Source organism: Chanodichthys erythropterus, chromosome 19 (genome assembly GCF_024489055.1).
Source record: "Chanodichthys erythropterus isolate Z2021 chromosome 19, ASM2448905v1, whole genome shotgun sequence".
NCBI lineage: Eukaryota > Metazoa > Chordata > Actinopteri > Cypriniformes > Xenocyprididae > Chanodichthys > Chanodichthys erythropterus.
Genome location: NC_090239.1, coordinates 5,345,054 through 5,362,156, shown reverse-complemented (window position 1 = coordinate 5,362,156; position 17,103 = coordinate 5,345,054). Strand labels below are relative to the sequence as shown.

Below are 17,103 nucleotides of genomic sequence, written 5' to 3'. Positions count from 1 at the left end.
GCATGCCTCTTTCCAGCCAGATGCAAAAATAAGTATTCAGTTAACTTTTACAAACTTTGTTAGATGCGATTAATCATGATTAATCGATTTGACAGCACTTTATTTTATATATATATATATATATATATATATATATATATATATATATATATATATATATATATATATATATATATGTATATATATATATATATATGTGTGTGTGTGTGTGTGTGTGTGTGTGTGTGTGTGTGTGTGTGTGTGTTATATACATATAATTGATTTGACAGCACTATATATATATATTAGTATAATCTGATCAGTGCATGCCTCTTTCCAACCAGATGTATCCTAAGTATTCAATAAACTTTTACAAACTTTTATGTTAGATGGGATTAATCATGATTAATCGATTTGACAGTACTTTATTCAAAATATATTATATACATATATAATCGATTTGACAGGACTATATATATATATATATATATATATATATACTATCTCATCAGTCTCTTTCAAAAATAATTTTGCAAAAGATGCAAAAATAATTATTCAATAATTAAATTAAAATATAACATTAAAATAAATATATAAATGTTATAAAAAATCTAATTACAACACTTAATAAAAGTGATTAATACCTATAAAGTGTTATTAATGTTATAAAATTAAAGTTAAACGTTTCTATCTAAATGCTTCTGTCTGTTTAAAGTTTCTCAGTGTAAAGCAGCGTCTCTTCCTGCCTTCCTTCAGTGCTCGACCAACCCCGCTGCTCTCCACAGGTGATCGGTGTCTCTTTCCAACCAATGAAGACGCAAAACTCATTAACCCTTTACTGGAGCAACCAGATCTTTCCAGGACCGTGTACTGAGCTGGACTTCATCGTAAAACAAACGTTTGGTCGGTACTTTTGCTAGCAGTCTCGAGTTGAGTTTAATTCAAAGTGAAAGCGCAGTGGATACGCGCGCGATTCGGCCGTCGGTGATTTTTACGCGCGGACTATTATATCATCATCGAGTTTATGAAGACGGATTTTCTGCCGCAATAATTATCCAGATCTCATTCCAAAGAAGATGATTGTAGAGTTGGACATGCGTTTGCTGTATGTCTTCTTTTCTTCCCACAACTCCCCAATCCCCCTCGTATGGCTTTGGGAATCTGGTCCTGACATGTTTAAGATGAATTGTCACCATCCACCCTAGTGGAAAAACTGGTAAGTTACTCTTTTCAGTGTTATTATAGACAACTTTTTTATGATTAGATTGAAGGATTAGGGGATTTTAGCTTCAGGTCAGATTATGTTGTTCCTGCTTTGGTCAAGAGCTCTTTAGATGTGAATAAACTGGGATCTAGTGGCCTGTTGTTGTGTATCTTCTGCCATATTAAATATTCAATCTGTATTAAATATTCAATCTGAACGAAACGCACCACCTTCTGTTTGACCTCATTAAAGTGATTACATTGCTGTTAAAGATGGACCTCTTTAAATAAGGGTTGTTCTTGTGTTGGTGCCAGGTTTTTTTTCCCTCTTAGGAGCTCTGGAGTTGAACACAAATGGAAATTGTACTTTTTTCATTGTTAATATGCATACAATCAAAAGTTAAAATGTGTTTTGTACATGTATTCCTACTAAAAACAGCTTAAACAAGCTGGTCGAGCTGATGTTTAGTCAGACCAGCTGGCCATCCAGCTAACCAGGTTCAACTAGTCCAGTTGAATCTAGTAAACCATTTTTAGGATGTTTTTCCTTTCAGCTGGATAGATGTATGTATGTGTGTTTCTTTCAGGAAATGTTTGAATTAAATTCCTAAGAAAATTTGCACAAAAAGAGTATAGTTGCATGCTTTAATTGTGCATTGTTTGCAGATATTTGTATTGTTATTCACAATATATCACTGTTTAATAGACTACGCTGAAACATATGGTCTGGATTATGTTTGAGGCCTCCGCTACCTAGACTGCCAAAGTGTCCTGTAGCTACAGTTAAAAACTTCATTATAAATAATATCATAAGGCAGAACCTATTTTAGTGCCTTTTTAGTTGCATTTTTTGCTGTTTTGTTTTAAAATATATATATATATATATATATATATATATATATATATATATATATATATATATATATATATATATATAAAATGCATTTTATGGATGATGCATTTGTATGCATCACTTAATTTATTTAAAGTATCCTTCTTAAAATCAATCTTACTCATTTAATGTGACAACATTCCCCACTATAAGGGATCATATGTATTCAAAATTAATGTTACAGTGAGATTCTGGTTATGTGTTGTACTCTAACTGATCTCTAAATTTCCTGAGTCTCTCATACTTTTTATGTTTTACAGCCCAAACACTTAGGTTGGCCTTTGAGGGTGATTTTTATGGAAGGTTTTATTGTCTTATTATAGTCTAAATGCTTGAAGCAGCATAAGCATATTGTTTTTTCTTTCTTTGCTTGTTATCTTTCTCAAACCCAATGAAAAGGACAGTTTGGCCTTTCAAATGACCTGCTTTTCAAACTGCGTCTCAGTTTCAAGTCCTCTTCCTGTTCAGAAGCGTTTTGTTTATAATGTCAATGTCATAGTTCAACAAGCAAATGTTTTGTGTGGTGTGCAAAAATCCTCTAGTTTATAGAGTTTTATATATAGTGTAAATATAAACCCAAAACTGGCACAGTCATCATGGAGAATACACTCTATATTTTATTTATAATTGGTTACATTTATTTTAATTAAAATAATTTTTGTTATTCTTTACTGTGCACAAGATTTTTTTTTTTTTTTTTAGCAGCTAACAGATGAGCAATGGTATTAGTTAATATTCAACTCTCAGCATGCCCACTTCCAACCTATTTTCACTTCTCTTTTTCTCACTTTCTGACATCTGTACTAGTACCAAGCATTGTTAGTTACTGGTTTCTACATCATATATAATGGTTAATGATTACAATTGTCATTCTGTGCATGATTTAAGAACTTAAAGGTGCTAAAGAGGATGTTTTGTTTTATACATTTTTGCAATATTACTTGAAACTGTTTTAACTAACTGATAAAAAAACTATTTATTAGGTGCACTGAAAGGAATAATATTAATATACATCATCTGTGCAGGAGGTAGGGCCTTAAAAACATCAGCCAATCGTTTACGTGATCATCGCGTAAACGATTGGCCCTCTGGCTTGTCAATCACTGCCGTGACGTTCCTTGTATGAGATATGCACGGCTGCGCGCTCCAGTAACTTTCCACACTCTACAGGCGCCACATGCATTGTTTTTGTCAGGAGACAGGAGTAAAAACTGCAGATTATGAGTTACCTGCGGTGAGTCCGACAAAATTAATCCAAAAAACACGACACAGTGAATGCCGGTGTTAAACACTCGTGTTCCAATACTCGTGCAGGAGTTTTGGGAGCCGTTCCCTCGAAATGCGCTCATTTCAAAAACTCACTAACAGTCTTTGGTTTCTCAGTCGACGAAAAGATTCTCTTTAGCACCTTTAAGTCATCAAGATGAGTTCATCTGGCTGTTTAGGCTACAATTAATAATTTAATTATACTGCAAATAAACTATAGTGTGAAATTATAGTCAGAATGTCATTGTATAAAGATGTGCCAACATGATAGTTTTCATTCAGACTTTTTTTAGTTGTCATGTACTAAGTACTTAATAATTTGCAGCCTTATTTAACTGTTTTTCTGTGAAGCGTGTTCATTACACCACCATGTGGCAGTTTTCTGAAAGCCATTTGTGTGTTTATACATTGAAGATGACATGCTTTAGTCAAAAGCTTAATAAATTGTGCTGTTTTTCCATTTGAGCCATGGAAAGGAGTTGATATAGGCCTAAATTAAACATTTTGTTCTTATGTTTGCTGAAACTATTTTTTTTTTTTTGTTCTTGTAAAACGTAATCCATTTGTTTAGCTTGTAAACAGTTCCTTTGCTTGACTCCATATTTTGTGTAATTTAATGTGGTGACTGTGTTTTTTGTTGTTGTTGTTTTTTTTTGGGGGAAAGGACAACTTAATACACTTTGAATTATCTTTAAGGCTTTTATACTGTGTTTGTTGGCTTTGTTAAGGCAAGTATGAATTTATAAGTGAAGTCAACTTCATTTTTATTGGTTTAATTTGATTTGACCAAAAGAGGGCGCCGTCTAATAACACACGAGAATAGAGCTGATTGTAACGTAATTAACAAAATGTTCTTTTGTGACATTAAGATACTCTAATAATACAGTTTCAAGCTTAAAGAAAACAAGTCTGTGTGTAATAAATGCAACATTGGCTATTATATATGAGTTTATTTACCAAATGCACGATAATATGGCCTGCAGCAGTACTGCTAGCTAAAATTAAGAGCTGAGAGCATGTGCTCATATTGGCAATAAAACTAAATAAATGTTAATGTAGCCCATTTATACAAATGTACCAGTGTTCAAATAGCACATATGTATTCTAAGATGGACTTTATTGTGTTCTGATATATTATTTAAAGTTATTGTTTAATATATTTAATGATATAAGAATTTATTCAGTTGAAGCATAAATGTATGACATTGTGTGTTGTTTAGATGGTGAAAATAAAATGCCCCTTAATGAAATAATTTCATACGTATATACATACATATGTTTCGTGACCGCGCTCGCGTGCACGAGCCGTGCGGGAATGTCTGAGTTGCGCGTTCACGGAAGTTTGTGAGGGAGGAGGGAAGAACGCAATCGGCTGAGGAGTTTTTAATGTCCGCCATGTTGTGAATGGCGCACTGAGGCAGCGAGAGAAAACACACACCCGCCTCTGCTTTTCCTCGCTGGATCTCTTCTATTCCATTATTTTTTCTCATTCTCCAACTCCATCCACCCTCCTCCATGAGATCTGTGGCGGTTTTATGGGTGATTGTGAGGGGATCGGATAGATTTATAGAGTAAAATGAGTAAACTGTCGTTCAGGGCGCGGGCGCTGGACGCTCTCAAACCGCTGCCCATCTACCGCTGCGAGGATCTGCCTGACCTGCACGAGTACGCGTCCATCAACCGCGCCGTGCCGCAGATGCCCACAGGCATGGAGAAGGACGAGGAATCGGTACGATTTTAACCATGCAACTTCCGATTTTGTACGATACAAATTTGTTTTTATCTGTCAGTCTGCGCAGGTTTGGATGCAACAAAATGGCCGACTGTGTGTGATGCATTTTACACGGTGTTTTGGAGCCATTGTGCGGTTTGCACCGAATTTAACGTCTGGTATATACAGTTAGATTCATTTGATGGCTACTAGAGGTGTAAAAGTAGGGTTGTGTCAATCCGTTCGGACCCGAGTCGTGCAGAAAAACACAAAAGGAGTCATGTGACCGTGGAGGTACCGACATTTTGTTGGATTTTTTTTACTGTAGTGGCGACAAACGGCAGCCAGAGGGCGGGAATTCCCGCTGTCATGGGAAACCTGGAAATATCAGCGAATTTGAAAGCGATAATTTGGCCAAAAATGTAAATTCTGTAATTTACTCACCTTCATGTTGTTGTTGTTGTTGTTCCAATTGTATGTGTATTTCTGTCTTCTGTGGTAACCACAGACGGTGAATGAGTCCCCATTGACTTCCATGTTTTTCCCCCCATACAATGAAAGTGAATGGTGACTGAGGCTGTCATGTTGCCTAACTTCTCTTCTTGTGTTATTCTTCAAAAAGTTAGACAGAGTTTGAACAACATAAGGCTAAGTAAATAACAGAATTTACTTCCTGAGTGAATTATCTATTTAATATTTGTCTCTTTTTCCACGCCTGGAAAAGCCATGGGTGTTGAAAACCATCTAGTGATGCTTTTGAAAATGTTTTATCACCTATAAATTGCTCTTTGTGAATGTCATGTCTATACAGCTTTTTTTTTTTTTTTTTTTTTTTTTTTTTTTTTTTTGAATGCACGTAATCCTGAATGAATGTCTAAAGGTGTGGGAACCTTGGAGATTGAGGCTGAGCTAAAGGCCCCTTAATGAGATGCTTTCCATTGTTATTAGGGCCCCAGGGCCGCCAGCATCAATGACAACATTTACATGCACACAAAATATTCAGATCTTGTATATAATTTGGTCTTTGCAATTATATATGACATGTAAACACATCAACATGATTGCTTTAATGAGAATAAGCCAAAATTCTTTTTTCTTGATATCAAAATAAGACGGCACATTCATATATTAATCTGAATACCTTGCATTTTACAAACTTTAAAAAATAAACATTATGGCCTATATTTTCAATTCATTGCATTCTTTTGTCTTACTATAATGAAAATTAATGAGATAATTTAATTACTGAGTGAGCATCTTTAGTATTTCCAGAAGAGAATGCTTCTGGTTTTCTGATTTTTGCTCTGGTTGCATGTGTGCATCTTTTATTAGAATTAATATCAGAAAATTGTTTGCATGTAAACATGGTCAATGACGGCAGCATGTCAAGTGTCTCTTGTACTCTTGATGAATGAGTGGTTGTTTACTTTTTGAGGTTGTTTGGTTGGTAGAAGCAGCTTTTCTTGTTTAATTTGTATGTGCTGTTTGAAGAATTAAATTGATGCAAGTTTTTGTTTTTGAAGTGTCAAAGTAGTACTTTCATAGCTGTCAATGGAGGGACAGAAATCTCAGATTTCATTAAAATATCTTAAAGGATTAGTCCACTTTTAAATAAACTTTTCGTGATAATTTACTCACCCCCATGTCATCCAAGATGAATGTGTTTCTTTCGTCAGTCGCAAAGAAATGAAGGTTTTTGATGAAAACATTCCAGGATTATAGTGGATTATAGTGGATTTCAATGGCTACCAACAGGTTGAAGGTCCAAATGACAGTTTCATTGCAGCTTCAAAGGGCTTTAAATGATACCAGACGAGGAATAAGAGTCTTATCTAGCGAAATGATTGGTCATTTTTGAAAGAAATACAACCGTTTATGCTTTATAAACACAAAATATCGCCTTGAACGTATTTCCCGTTTCTGCATTCTTCAGAACGCTTACGCTGAATGTTCTACGCCTTTCCTATTCTACTTACGGAAAAAAAAACGAAACTGGAGCCGCGTTCGTTACGTTTTGGACCGTCAACCTGTTGGTAGCCGTTGAAATCCACTATATGGAGAAAAGTCCTGGAATGTTTTCCTCAAAAACCTTCATTTCTTTTCGACTGACGAAAGAAAGACATGAACATCTTGGATGACATGGGGGTGAGTAAATTATAGGGCTGCACGATTAATCGCATGCTATTCTCACGCGCATTTCGTCAGTAAAGCCGGTTCCCTGATTACCGCTAAATCGCCATCACCTGTTTTTAAACGGAGCGCCTTTTAATAGACAGAGCCGTAGATCACAGACAAGCCACGCAATATCGCGTTCATTATCGCAGGCGATTCATCTGCGATATGAACGCGATATTGCGTGGCTTTTCAGTGATCTACGGCTCTGTCTATTAAATGCCGCTTCATTTGAAAGCAGGTGATGGCGATTTAGCGGTAATCAGGGAACCGGCTTTACTGACGAAATGCGCGTGAGAATAGCATGCGATTAAATCGTGCAGCCCTAGTAAATTATCAGGAAAAGTTTATTTAAAAGTGGATTAATCCTTTAAGTTTTGTTTAGAAGATGATTTGAAAGATTTAGGGGTTAAAAGATGAGTAAACAATGACAATTTTCATTTTTGTGTAAACTAACCCTTTAAGTTTCTTCCTAAATACCAGTTACTACTGGTATTGCTCTTTGAAACCGGTTTGGGTTTTCAGGCCCTCAAAAAAACGTTGTTGTCGTGTAAATGAACGGTCAAAATGCATAGAAAGTTTTCAGTTGAACACAGTGTTGTGTAAACGGCGCCTTTAGTTTGCAGTGTGCATTTTCAATACGTGTCAACTTATAGCTTTAATACTGGTGGTCTGGGTGACCTCTGGCACTGATCTTCATCAAGCCCCTATGATTCTTGGAAAAACATTTGAAAGCCAGTTTGTATTTGTTTCTGTTTATCATTTTTGGTGTTTGTTGGTGGATGCTTGAGGGCTTTCTTATTACTGCGGGGGATATTTCATGTCAGTTAATGTATCTTTGTCACAAGATTTGAAGGCTAAAAATGACTAACAGCAATTGCAATTGACTGTAGGACGAGACTAACTGGTTAACGCTCTGATATACGGTTGGTGTGGAATGTGCGGTGGAGTGGGTTTCTCTAGCGATTAAATGTTTTGTCATCCATAAAGGCTGGATTAAACACATTTTCTGTCTGTTTAATTCTCTTAGCTGTTATGTCAGGGGTCACAAGTTTGTACAATTCCCCAAAGATTTTTTTCAAGCACTGACACAAGCTTTGTCAGAATATATTGCATGCTGACACATTTTTGTTTTTGTTTTTTGTCATTTTAATGCCGAACAACCATTTTAGGGGATTTACTGTGAATACTGGGAGGTGATATTAAGTGCATGAACTTCCTTTCTGAACAGCGTGGGAACTCTCTGTGACCATAAATAACTCTGTAATTGTGCTTTTATTAGCGTGTGTTCTGAGCGTATGCTGCATTTTCAAAGGTTACCAAGTAAGTAGCTTCCAATAGTTGGGTTCCCTTTAAACCTATAGAAGCATTCTATACAGCAGTCCAAGTACAAAATATATTTTAAATGAACACTATTATCCCACTGTTGATGAACAGAATCCAGTAATGGCACCTAGGGGTGGGCAATATGGCAGAAATGTTTTTTCAGGCAGGTATGCAAATTACAAATAAAGGAAACAAATACAATAAAAGATACAAATGAGGCTAAATACAGTGCATTAATATTTTCAGCTACATTAGCTATTTATTGTAACAGTAGCATTCATACAAGAAATTGAATAAACAAATGTAAAAATAATGCACTACATAGACTGTATGAATTAAGTATACACAAATTCTTATTAAAACTACTGAAGTTATTCAGTTAAGAGCAGTTTTTTTTTTTTTTGCGATTAATCGTTTGACAGCCCTACTTAAGATATAAACTTGGGATGTTGACGATTAATTGGTCAATTAATTGTCAATAATACGTTTAAGTGCCAGTGATCATGACTCCACAACATGACTCACATTCTGAATAGCACGTAACTTAGTTCATGTACATTCGTGTCATTTTGTGCAGATAAAATCTGTAATATTATGTTTTTGTATATATCTGATTAGTCTCAAATAGGATGCATTTCTTTAAGTTAAATAATGCACTAGCAAAGTGCTTCAGTTTACTGGTATTCGTTCAGCGCGCGTCTTGCACAGCTCAAACAGCAGTGCACGACTGATAACTATGATTGGGACTGTCATATTGCATAACATTAATGAGAACACTTTTAATAAATCATTGTGAATTAATTCGGTTTAGTTACTTTTAAGCGTGATGTTCCAGGAAGAGCGCGTTCAGAACAGGAGTAGGCTACACATTCTGATAAGCATGCATCTGAGGCAGCATTGCTGACACATTGCATTAGTCGTTATATTTATTAAATAAGTACTTCAATAAATGATCGATCACATCGACTCATTTTACAATCATATTAGCCCTTTATTTAGATTAAAAACCCTTCTCATTCATTTGGTGATGAACACGTAGTTTTGAGCAGCATTTACGTCATGCTGTTAACTATATGCCACTGCAGTAGACGCATGTTGCAGTACTAAGGCTAACGATTAATTGAATAATTGATTGTTAAACGATGATCAATCATGGGAATTTGTATAAATTGACATCCCTAATATAAATTACTGTTTATGTAAACCTTGTGTGTATTTGACAGTTTAAACGCAATAAGATGCGAAAGAAAACTTGGTTCAGTTCTCACTCTCTGTTTGTCAGGCTTTTAGTGTGCGATTGCTTGGTGTACGTGCTCAGAAAACAGCTTTCCGAATAAAAAGTTTAACTGCCATGGCTTTAAAGAGAGTCAAAACGGCATTTGTTTGAATTTTGTGATAAAATGGAAAATTTAAAAGATGACACAGTTTCTTATCAAAAGTGGTTAGGCTACAATGCATTGGCGTGGGAGCCCCCTTATGGATTGGAGTGTGGATTGCCTGTGACTGACTGTATTCTTCGTCTGACTATATGCACTGTATGTGAAATTTCAGGAGAATTACATGTACTGTTACTAGGGATGCTCATTTCGGTTAAATTTCTCGACCGACAACCGACGCTCGTTATCCGATTATTAACCGTTAACTGATAAGATTATAATATTGATTGATGATAATATATGATGATAATATGACACACATAGGCTATGACGTTAAATAAAAAATACAATTGACGAGTGTCTGTGTCTTCCACGGGTTTATTTTAACATGCAAACAGCAGCATAGAACAGATAAACAGAACCTGGATTCACATTATCAAATTGTCACGCACCTGCAGCGTTTCTGATAACAGAAAAAAATAATTTAAATAAAAGGCATTTAAATAAAAGGCATAAAATAAATAGGCCTACACTAAATATTTTTCACTTAAATGTTTAACAAATTAAGATGACAAAACAAAAACACGGTGAATCCATTGAAGCTTTGAACAACCGGTATTTAAGACATTTTTTCCGTCAAATAAAAATAGCAGGCCTACCTCAAGGATTGTTATTGTTATGACCACGGACGGTGCACGTGTGCATACCGAACGCGTCTTTCCGCGCTCATGGGCAAAGGAGTTTCTTTGAAAGGCTCGCGCACGAGACTAAGCGGAATGCGGGAAATTAAGTATACCATGGCCCTGAATTGTAATGGACTGGAGCTCACGGTTCACATCGAGAGAAATGGGAACACGGGGCACCGCGATGCGACCGCAAAAGGCACTTTCACTTTCGTGATCAAAGTGCATGCTACTGATAAGTTTTGTAAATGCAGTATTACAGTAGCTATACACATACCAATCAAACGCGCAGGTCTCCTCTCGTGCGTCCTCCCCACTGTGTCGCCGGTCGAGGCAATAATTTTCTTTTCGCTTTTAGATATCTCTTTTATTGATGCCATCAATGCTTTTAACTCAAAACAGTCCATAAACTACAAATCCTTCAGTCAAGCCAGCTCGCGTGTCAATCTGAGAGATCAGCCTCTTACCTTTTAAAGTGTCAAATTTCTCTGTTTCTGAATGGACGGTTTTGCTTGATTGACAAACGGTAACATTCGTCCACGATTTATATACCATCAACCTGTCCTAAAATGTTTGCACGCTGTGATCGATTGCTTGGAAATGGTCAGTACTTCTTTTCGCTCACTTCATTTTGCTTGTTGCTTAGCGAAATATGTCTGGCACGTGTGAAACGCCCCGCGAGTTAAAAATTAAGCATATGTGTATACATAGCATATTTTTGTTTAACCATGCAGCAAAAAAAAAAAAAAAAAACATTTAACTGATAGTATTAATCGGTTAAAATTCTTACTTTCGGTTAACGGTTAAACGGTCAATGTGAGCATCCCTAACTGTTACACCCCTAGTTCACAATCTACAATCGTTATATAGCACACCCCTAATGGCACCTGAAATGTTTGTTGCCACACTCGTAATAAATCCAGCATGCACAATAAGAGATCATGGATATCTCTGAATTTCCTTTTACAATGTCATTATTTTGAGTTTGTCTCTCATTTTCTTAAACAAAGATGTTTATTTTTAGACTGTCTCTTTGCAGATAGCTGTCATTTTGTCTTTTGTGTTATAGGAGAGAAGAAAGGCTCCATTTTGTCACCTGAAACCTCAGTGAAAGCCACAAATTCCTCCCGCTTTGTCAACAAACATTTGTTAATTAAACGTCTGCATGCTGATACTGGATATTGCAGCTGGTGTAGCTGGTTTTCTTCTAAATCTTAACTCTTGTAACCCTTGAACACAGTTAGTTCTTATTTTAACTAGTGGGTATAACTTTGCTTTCCATATTTAAAGCGCACTTTAAGTACTCCCATACCACAGCAAAAACTACTATCCTAACTAATAATGTTAAAAAGTTAATAACGGCGAATGAACACTAATTACAAGCATAGATAAATACAATATAGCCTAGCAAAGTTACAAATAAAGTTCAAACTGTAGTATTCACTTAAGGTACAGAAGTGTAATAATTAAATGTAACATTTATATAGTGAACAGTGTTATTTAATATAGATTAATCTTTGTTAAAGCTGTGTTTTGTAGTTTAACATTAATGACATGGCTAACAGCAAGTATTTATACGCTAGTGTCACTTTAAGACTGAATGCACAGATGCAAAATAATGATACACATCCTCCTTTTGTTCTCGAGACCCAGCCGGCTATATTTACGAGAATTTATTTTGACCTAATTTTGTGTGTCCATCAAAGTGCACATAGACACGAAATAAGAATCAATTCTGAGTTTTTTGTGCGGGCTGTGTGCACAGACAACTGCACGCGAGTAGGCCTACCGAATTAAATTTTCTTTTGCCTCTTCTAGCGCTGGAATGGTTTAAAATCTATTGAATGTGTAAACTAGCAAGACAAAACATGTGCAAATTATAAACTTTCAGTCTATGGTGGTCAAACTTGAAATGAATCCGTGAATTACATGCGTGCCGAACTGTGGGGCCTGGTTCGTACAGATCACATATCATCAATGATCCGTTTAACCCCTAGTTTTAATTTTTTTTTTTTTTTTTTTTTTCTGCAGATATGTCTCAACTACGCATTGTACATCATGTCATTGTGCCATCAGGATTTTGATCAACTAATTGTCAGTAATAACTATGATGGTACATTGACAGTTATTGTTGTATTAAATGTAATTTCTCTGTGATATCAGCACCAATCAGAATTGCAATAGAGTTAGCAATGAGTCTACCTGCTTGAACGAACATTTGTTAGTTTTTGCAGTTTTTGGTGCATATATGCATTCAGTTGGTGTCCAAAAGACTTTCTTTTGTGCAGTCCTCTTTATGTTTACAAGATGCACATGTTTATTTTACATAAATGATTTTTTTACTCACATTTATTTGTCTTTATATGTCACAGTTCGTTGCCAATCATAATGCTTCATTTTCAGTATTGTTTAGACTGTTAGTAGCCCATGTAGGGCCTTGTATGCTTGGCAGATGTGTTGGTAAATACCGTCAATCCAGCAAGCGGGTTTTCCCAGACATGGTACTTTCCTTATCCCAGCGACATTTTGAAGTGTCCTCTAGCCTAGAGGTCATGGCAGAATTCCTGACAAGTTTGACCTGCTTTTTTCCGTTTAGTTCCCAAATGTAATGCCAGGACTTTTTGTAAATGACTCGGTATGTTCTGTAAGATCAGCATTGCTGCTTCAAATAGCCGTGAAAGTATTTGCCAAGAAGGAAAGAGAAGTGTCTAATGCAGCTGAAGTGGTGATGCGTTCTTTAATGTTGTGTGTAAATGAAGCTTTCACCTCTAGCCTGAAGGGATCTTCTTTGAAGGACAACAGACTATTACTTTGATTATTTCTTTTGATTGGATGATTAATTTTAATTCAGTACTTTGTTGTGTCCAGAATCTTAGAATAAACTTCTGTAAAGCTTATTAATGTTTTGCTGTGAGGCTTAATGATTTGCTTCAAGAAACATAACATTTTGAATACAGTTGTGCTGCATTGTGATACTTTGTTTTTTTGGGATGCTTTGTTTATTTGAATCACAGCATGGGTTTAAACTTTTATTTTGAAATTGCAGTGAACAGTTTGTTTTGAAACATATTGATGTATTCTCTTGTGGTGGCGTAGGTTTATAAATGATTTATCTTAAGTCTGATGAAATAGCGCACATTGCGTTCCCAGATGAATGTTATAAGCAACCCAGAGATGTGCTCCACACATGTAAATTATAAGTTCATGTGGAGCAGCATTTACTTTGAATGGAGCCGCTCTGAGTAGGGATAGACCGATATGCATTTTTCAGGGCCGATGCCGATACCGATTATTACAGATCAAGGAGACCGATAACCGATATTTTGAACCGATATGTGTCTAGCGTAAAAATGAAAATTCATGTCAAAATTAAGAATAAAAAGGCCTCTGACAAAGACTCTCTTTAAATTATTTTAACACATCTTTAATTCTGAGAACTGTTCATAACAACATTAATATTAATAATAACAACAACAAACATAAGTGCTGGGAGCATCCATCAGCAGCATTCTATAAACAAAGTAAAACTTAAAGCAAATTTAAACAGCAACAAATGAACAAATAATGGAAAATAAATGTAATCTCTCTGAAGTTTTATAAAGTAAATTAAAATGGGTAACAATTAGTAGTATACAGGACATCGTCATCCAGAAACGTGCAATGTGAGATTATTGACAATTTACGTTATTAGCATAGGGTTATTAGTCAAATAAGAGAGCGCGGCCGCGGAGATAACTAAATCAGGAATAGGGAGCTAGCGTCGCGTCAGGGCGTCAGAGCTCGCGCTTGATGCCCTTTCAGCTCTTCAAAATTGCATAATGGTAATTCTGAATCTGTATGATAAATCATTTTGCAATCATGTTAGAATAAAGCAATATTTCTCCAAATATGCGCAATTTTTTGACTAAGAGCCCTAACGGAACGGACGCTGTTCAGTGAAGCTATGTGAACAAAAAAAACAAAAACGCAGCAGACGTGAGTGAATTCATTCGTGTTGATAATCTATTCACAATATAACGTTAAGTTGGCCGAATGGTGAGAGAAGTAGGTTTTAGTTTCACTATCTCAGCACTGATGTGATGATCCGTTAAAGCATATCACTGCAATGACGGACATTGACCGGGAATTCACAGTATAATAACTGAACGGGGCTTGTCATCATAAATCGATTATGTTTAGGTGCTTTGCAACTTCAGTGTAGTGATTTATTGCAACTTCAGGAACGTTTACTGCATTCTTACCTTCGAGAGATAACTTATTGATGTGTGATGGTGATCACTGAGCTCCTGTGCTTTCGGTGTGAGAGCGGAACATTTTCCAGCCGCGCCAGCCGTATTGATTGGCCAGGCTCGTGACTCCCAACAAATCAGACGGACGATGGGCGGGGCTTAGTCTAGGCCACAGAGCGGTGCGCTCTGACTGAGGTGGCTGGATCAGTGCCAGATCGCGCATTTCAAAATAAAATGGTTTTATCGGCAAATCGGTTTTGAAAATGGCCGATGCCGATAACAAAAAAAAAATGCTTAATATCGGCGCCGATAATCGGCCACGCCGATAATCGGTCGACCCCTAGCTCTGAGGCGCACGTATCCTACACGCATGTAAATAAAGCGTATACATATTTAAACCCGTAGGGCATATATTTATTTAATTGAATTCATAATAGCACCATGCTATAGTATGGCTTTTTAATGGTTTTAATACATTGTGCAGCCATAGTTAATGGTATGATAATGTGATTTAATGGATTCTCGTGCATGGAATGCACCACTTCTGGTATTTTGCCGGTTCCTTGACATGGGTAAATTTAATCTAAGAATCATGACAGCCCTAAATAAAAGTCTATAGGCGCTTTCACACCGAATACTTGTAGTTATAAGGCCGTGTGTCCACCTAAGTGTTTTTTCCAGCTGCTAGCGTACTTTTTCAATTTATTTCAATGGGAGCGGCGCGTTTTTTAAACGCCAGGGGCGTAACGAGGCACTGAGCGTCTTTTTCACGCTCAAGCGCCGATAGCTCGCAGTTTTTTACTGGTCGCCTTGAGTTGAAGAGTGTTCAACTTTGAGTAAAACGCTGCGCTCATCACTGTCACTTTAGCCAGCCGTCCAATCAGAGTGGAGGAGGGGCGGGACAAATACAACTCCAACCAACTGTCACATTCTTGCTGTACAGCGACATCAACAAACAGAAACAAAATGGATGAGAAACACACTTTGCTGGTCTCCCAACATACATAGCAAGTAAACATTTTTAGCCTGAAACAAATTACCTGCAAAATCAGTTATAAGTAACACATTCCATAACATTTTCCGACGCAGATATTCCGTATCTCAGCAACAAAGCGTCTCAACGGAAAAAAACGCTGCGCTGCTGAAGCGCTCTCAAGCGCTCACAGATAGGCGTTTTAAGCAGAGCGCCAGGAATAGGAACTCAGAAGCGGCAGACATCGACATCTTTAAGCGCGGCATTTACAAACGCTAAAAACCGGTGGATGGAGAATGCCGTGATCGGAGCGGTGTTTGTTGTGTGCCGTAGGTTTCGTGATAACTGAGATGGAATGTAAATGTAAATGCGTAATTTACGTGACTGAAAGAACAAAAAGTGGGGCTAAGAGACAAAATCAATATTTCAATTTCAATATTACAAATCATTGAGGCTGAGAAAAGAACACAACCCTGCAGACAACAGTAAATTCTGTTATCGCTGTTTATGTTCATGCAGTAAATGTTTACGTGGCTTTTTTAAAAATGCCGTGTGCCGGTGTTTGACATTCATCTGCATGCAGTTGTCGAAAGTACCGACTTCAGTACCAATCGGTACTGAAATTTAAAAAATGTGAAGCTTTGAGCGCTGTTGAGCGGATTCGTAAGCACCTCCGATTGGCCATTGTGTTGACACACTCATCAGCTATGCCTGTGATTGGCTACAGTGATCAACACATGGCTGCGTTTGAAAGAACACAGAAGTGTTTGAATCTGAAAGCGGCGTCTCTCTATGAACTGGTCCGCAATAGACGCCTGCTTTCAAACGCTACCCTGTGTATCTGTGTAAGCGCTTGGTGAAGAGCTTCATTGGTTATTTACCATGTTTTATTTTACAATGATTGATCATTGAAGCCAATCGCAGACATATTTATTTTAGTTTGAAATTAAAATATTTCCAATATTGCGACATGAAATTTTCCTTGATAACCAACAACCATCTTTGCTCGCAAAATGGACACCAATTCACATTTTTGCACGTGTCATTTCCTGCGAGACTAAAAGTAGCCAAGTAAATAGTTTTGTAAATAAGTAAACTAATGATCAAATAAATTAATAAATGTAAGTTGTAGTGTAGTACATCGCTTTGGACAATGTCACATTAGTAATTTAGTTGCTCCAGTTGATCCTGCGTCAGCCAGGCCAACAGGAGGTCACCATGAATGATGATTTGATGATCCTGGTCTTGTGGATTTTGGCTTCATGCTGAGATGACTTCAGGTTGAAGTTATTG

General features: G+C 36.7%; 1 protein-coding gene across 4 annotated transcripts in view; it reads left to right on the top strand.

Annotated features, from left to right (window-relative positions):
- Nucleotides 1-764: 764 nt before the first annotated feature.
- Nucleotides 765-17,103, top strand: part of epc1a (enhancer of polycomb homolog 1 (Drosophila) a) — a 41,260-nt gene continuing 24,921 nt past the window's right edge. For 2 of the 4 annotated variants that reach the window (XM_067369116.1, XM_067369118.1), the window contains exon 1: nucleotides 765-1,195. Coding sequence is in view for 1 of the 4 variants with exons in the window: in XM_067369114.1 (XP_067225215.1) it covers nucleotides 4,917-5,069 (153 nt within the window). In the remaining 3 variants the exon portion in view is untranslated. Of the gene's footprint in view, nucleotides 1,196-4,708; nucleotides 5,070-17,103 lie in introns of those variants that run through there. The other 2 variants (XM_067369114.1, XM_067369117.1) reach the window with 2 other exon arrangements.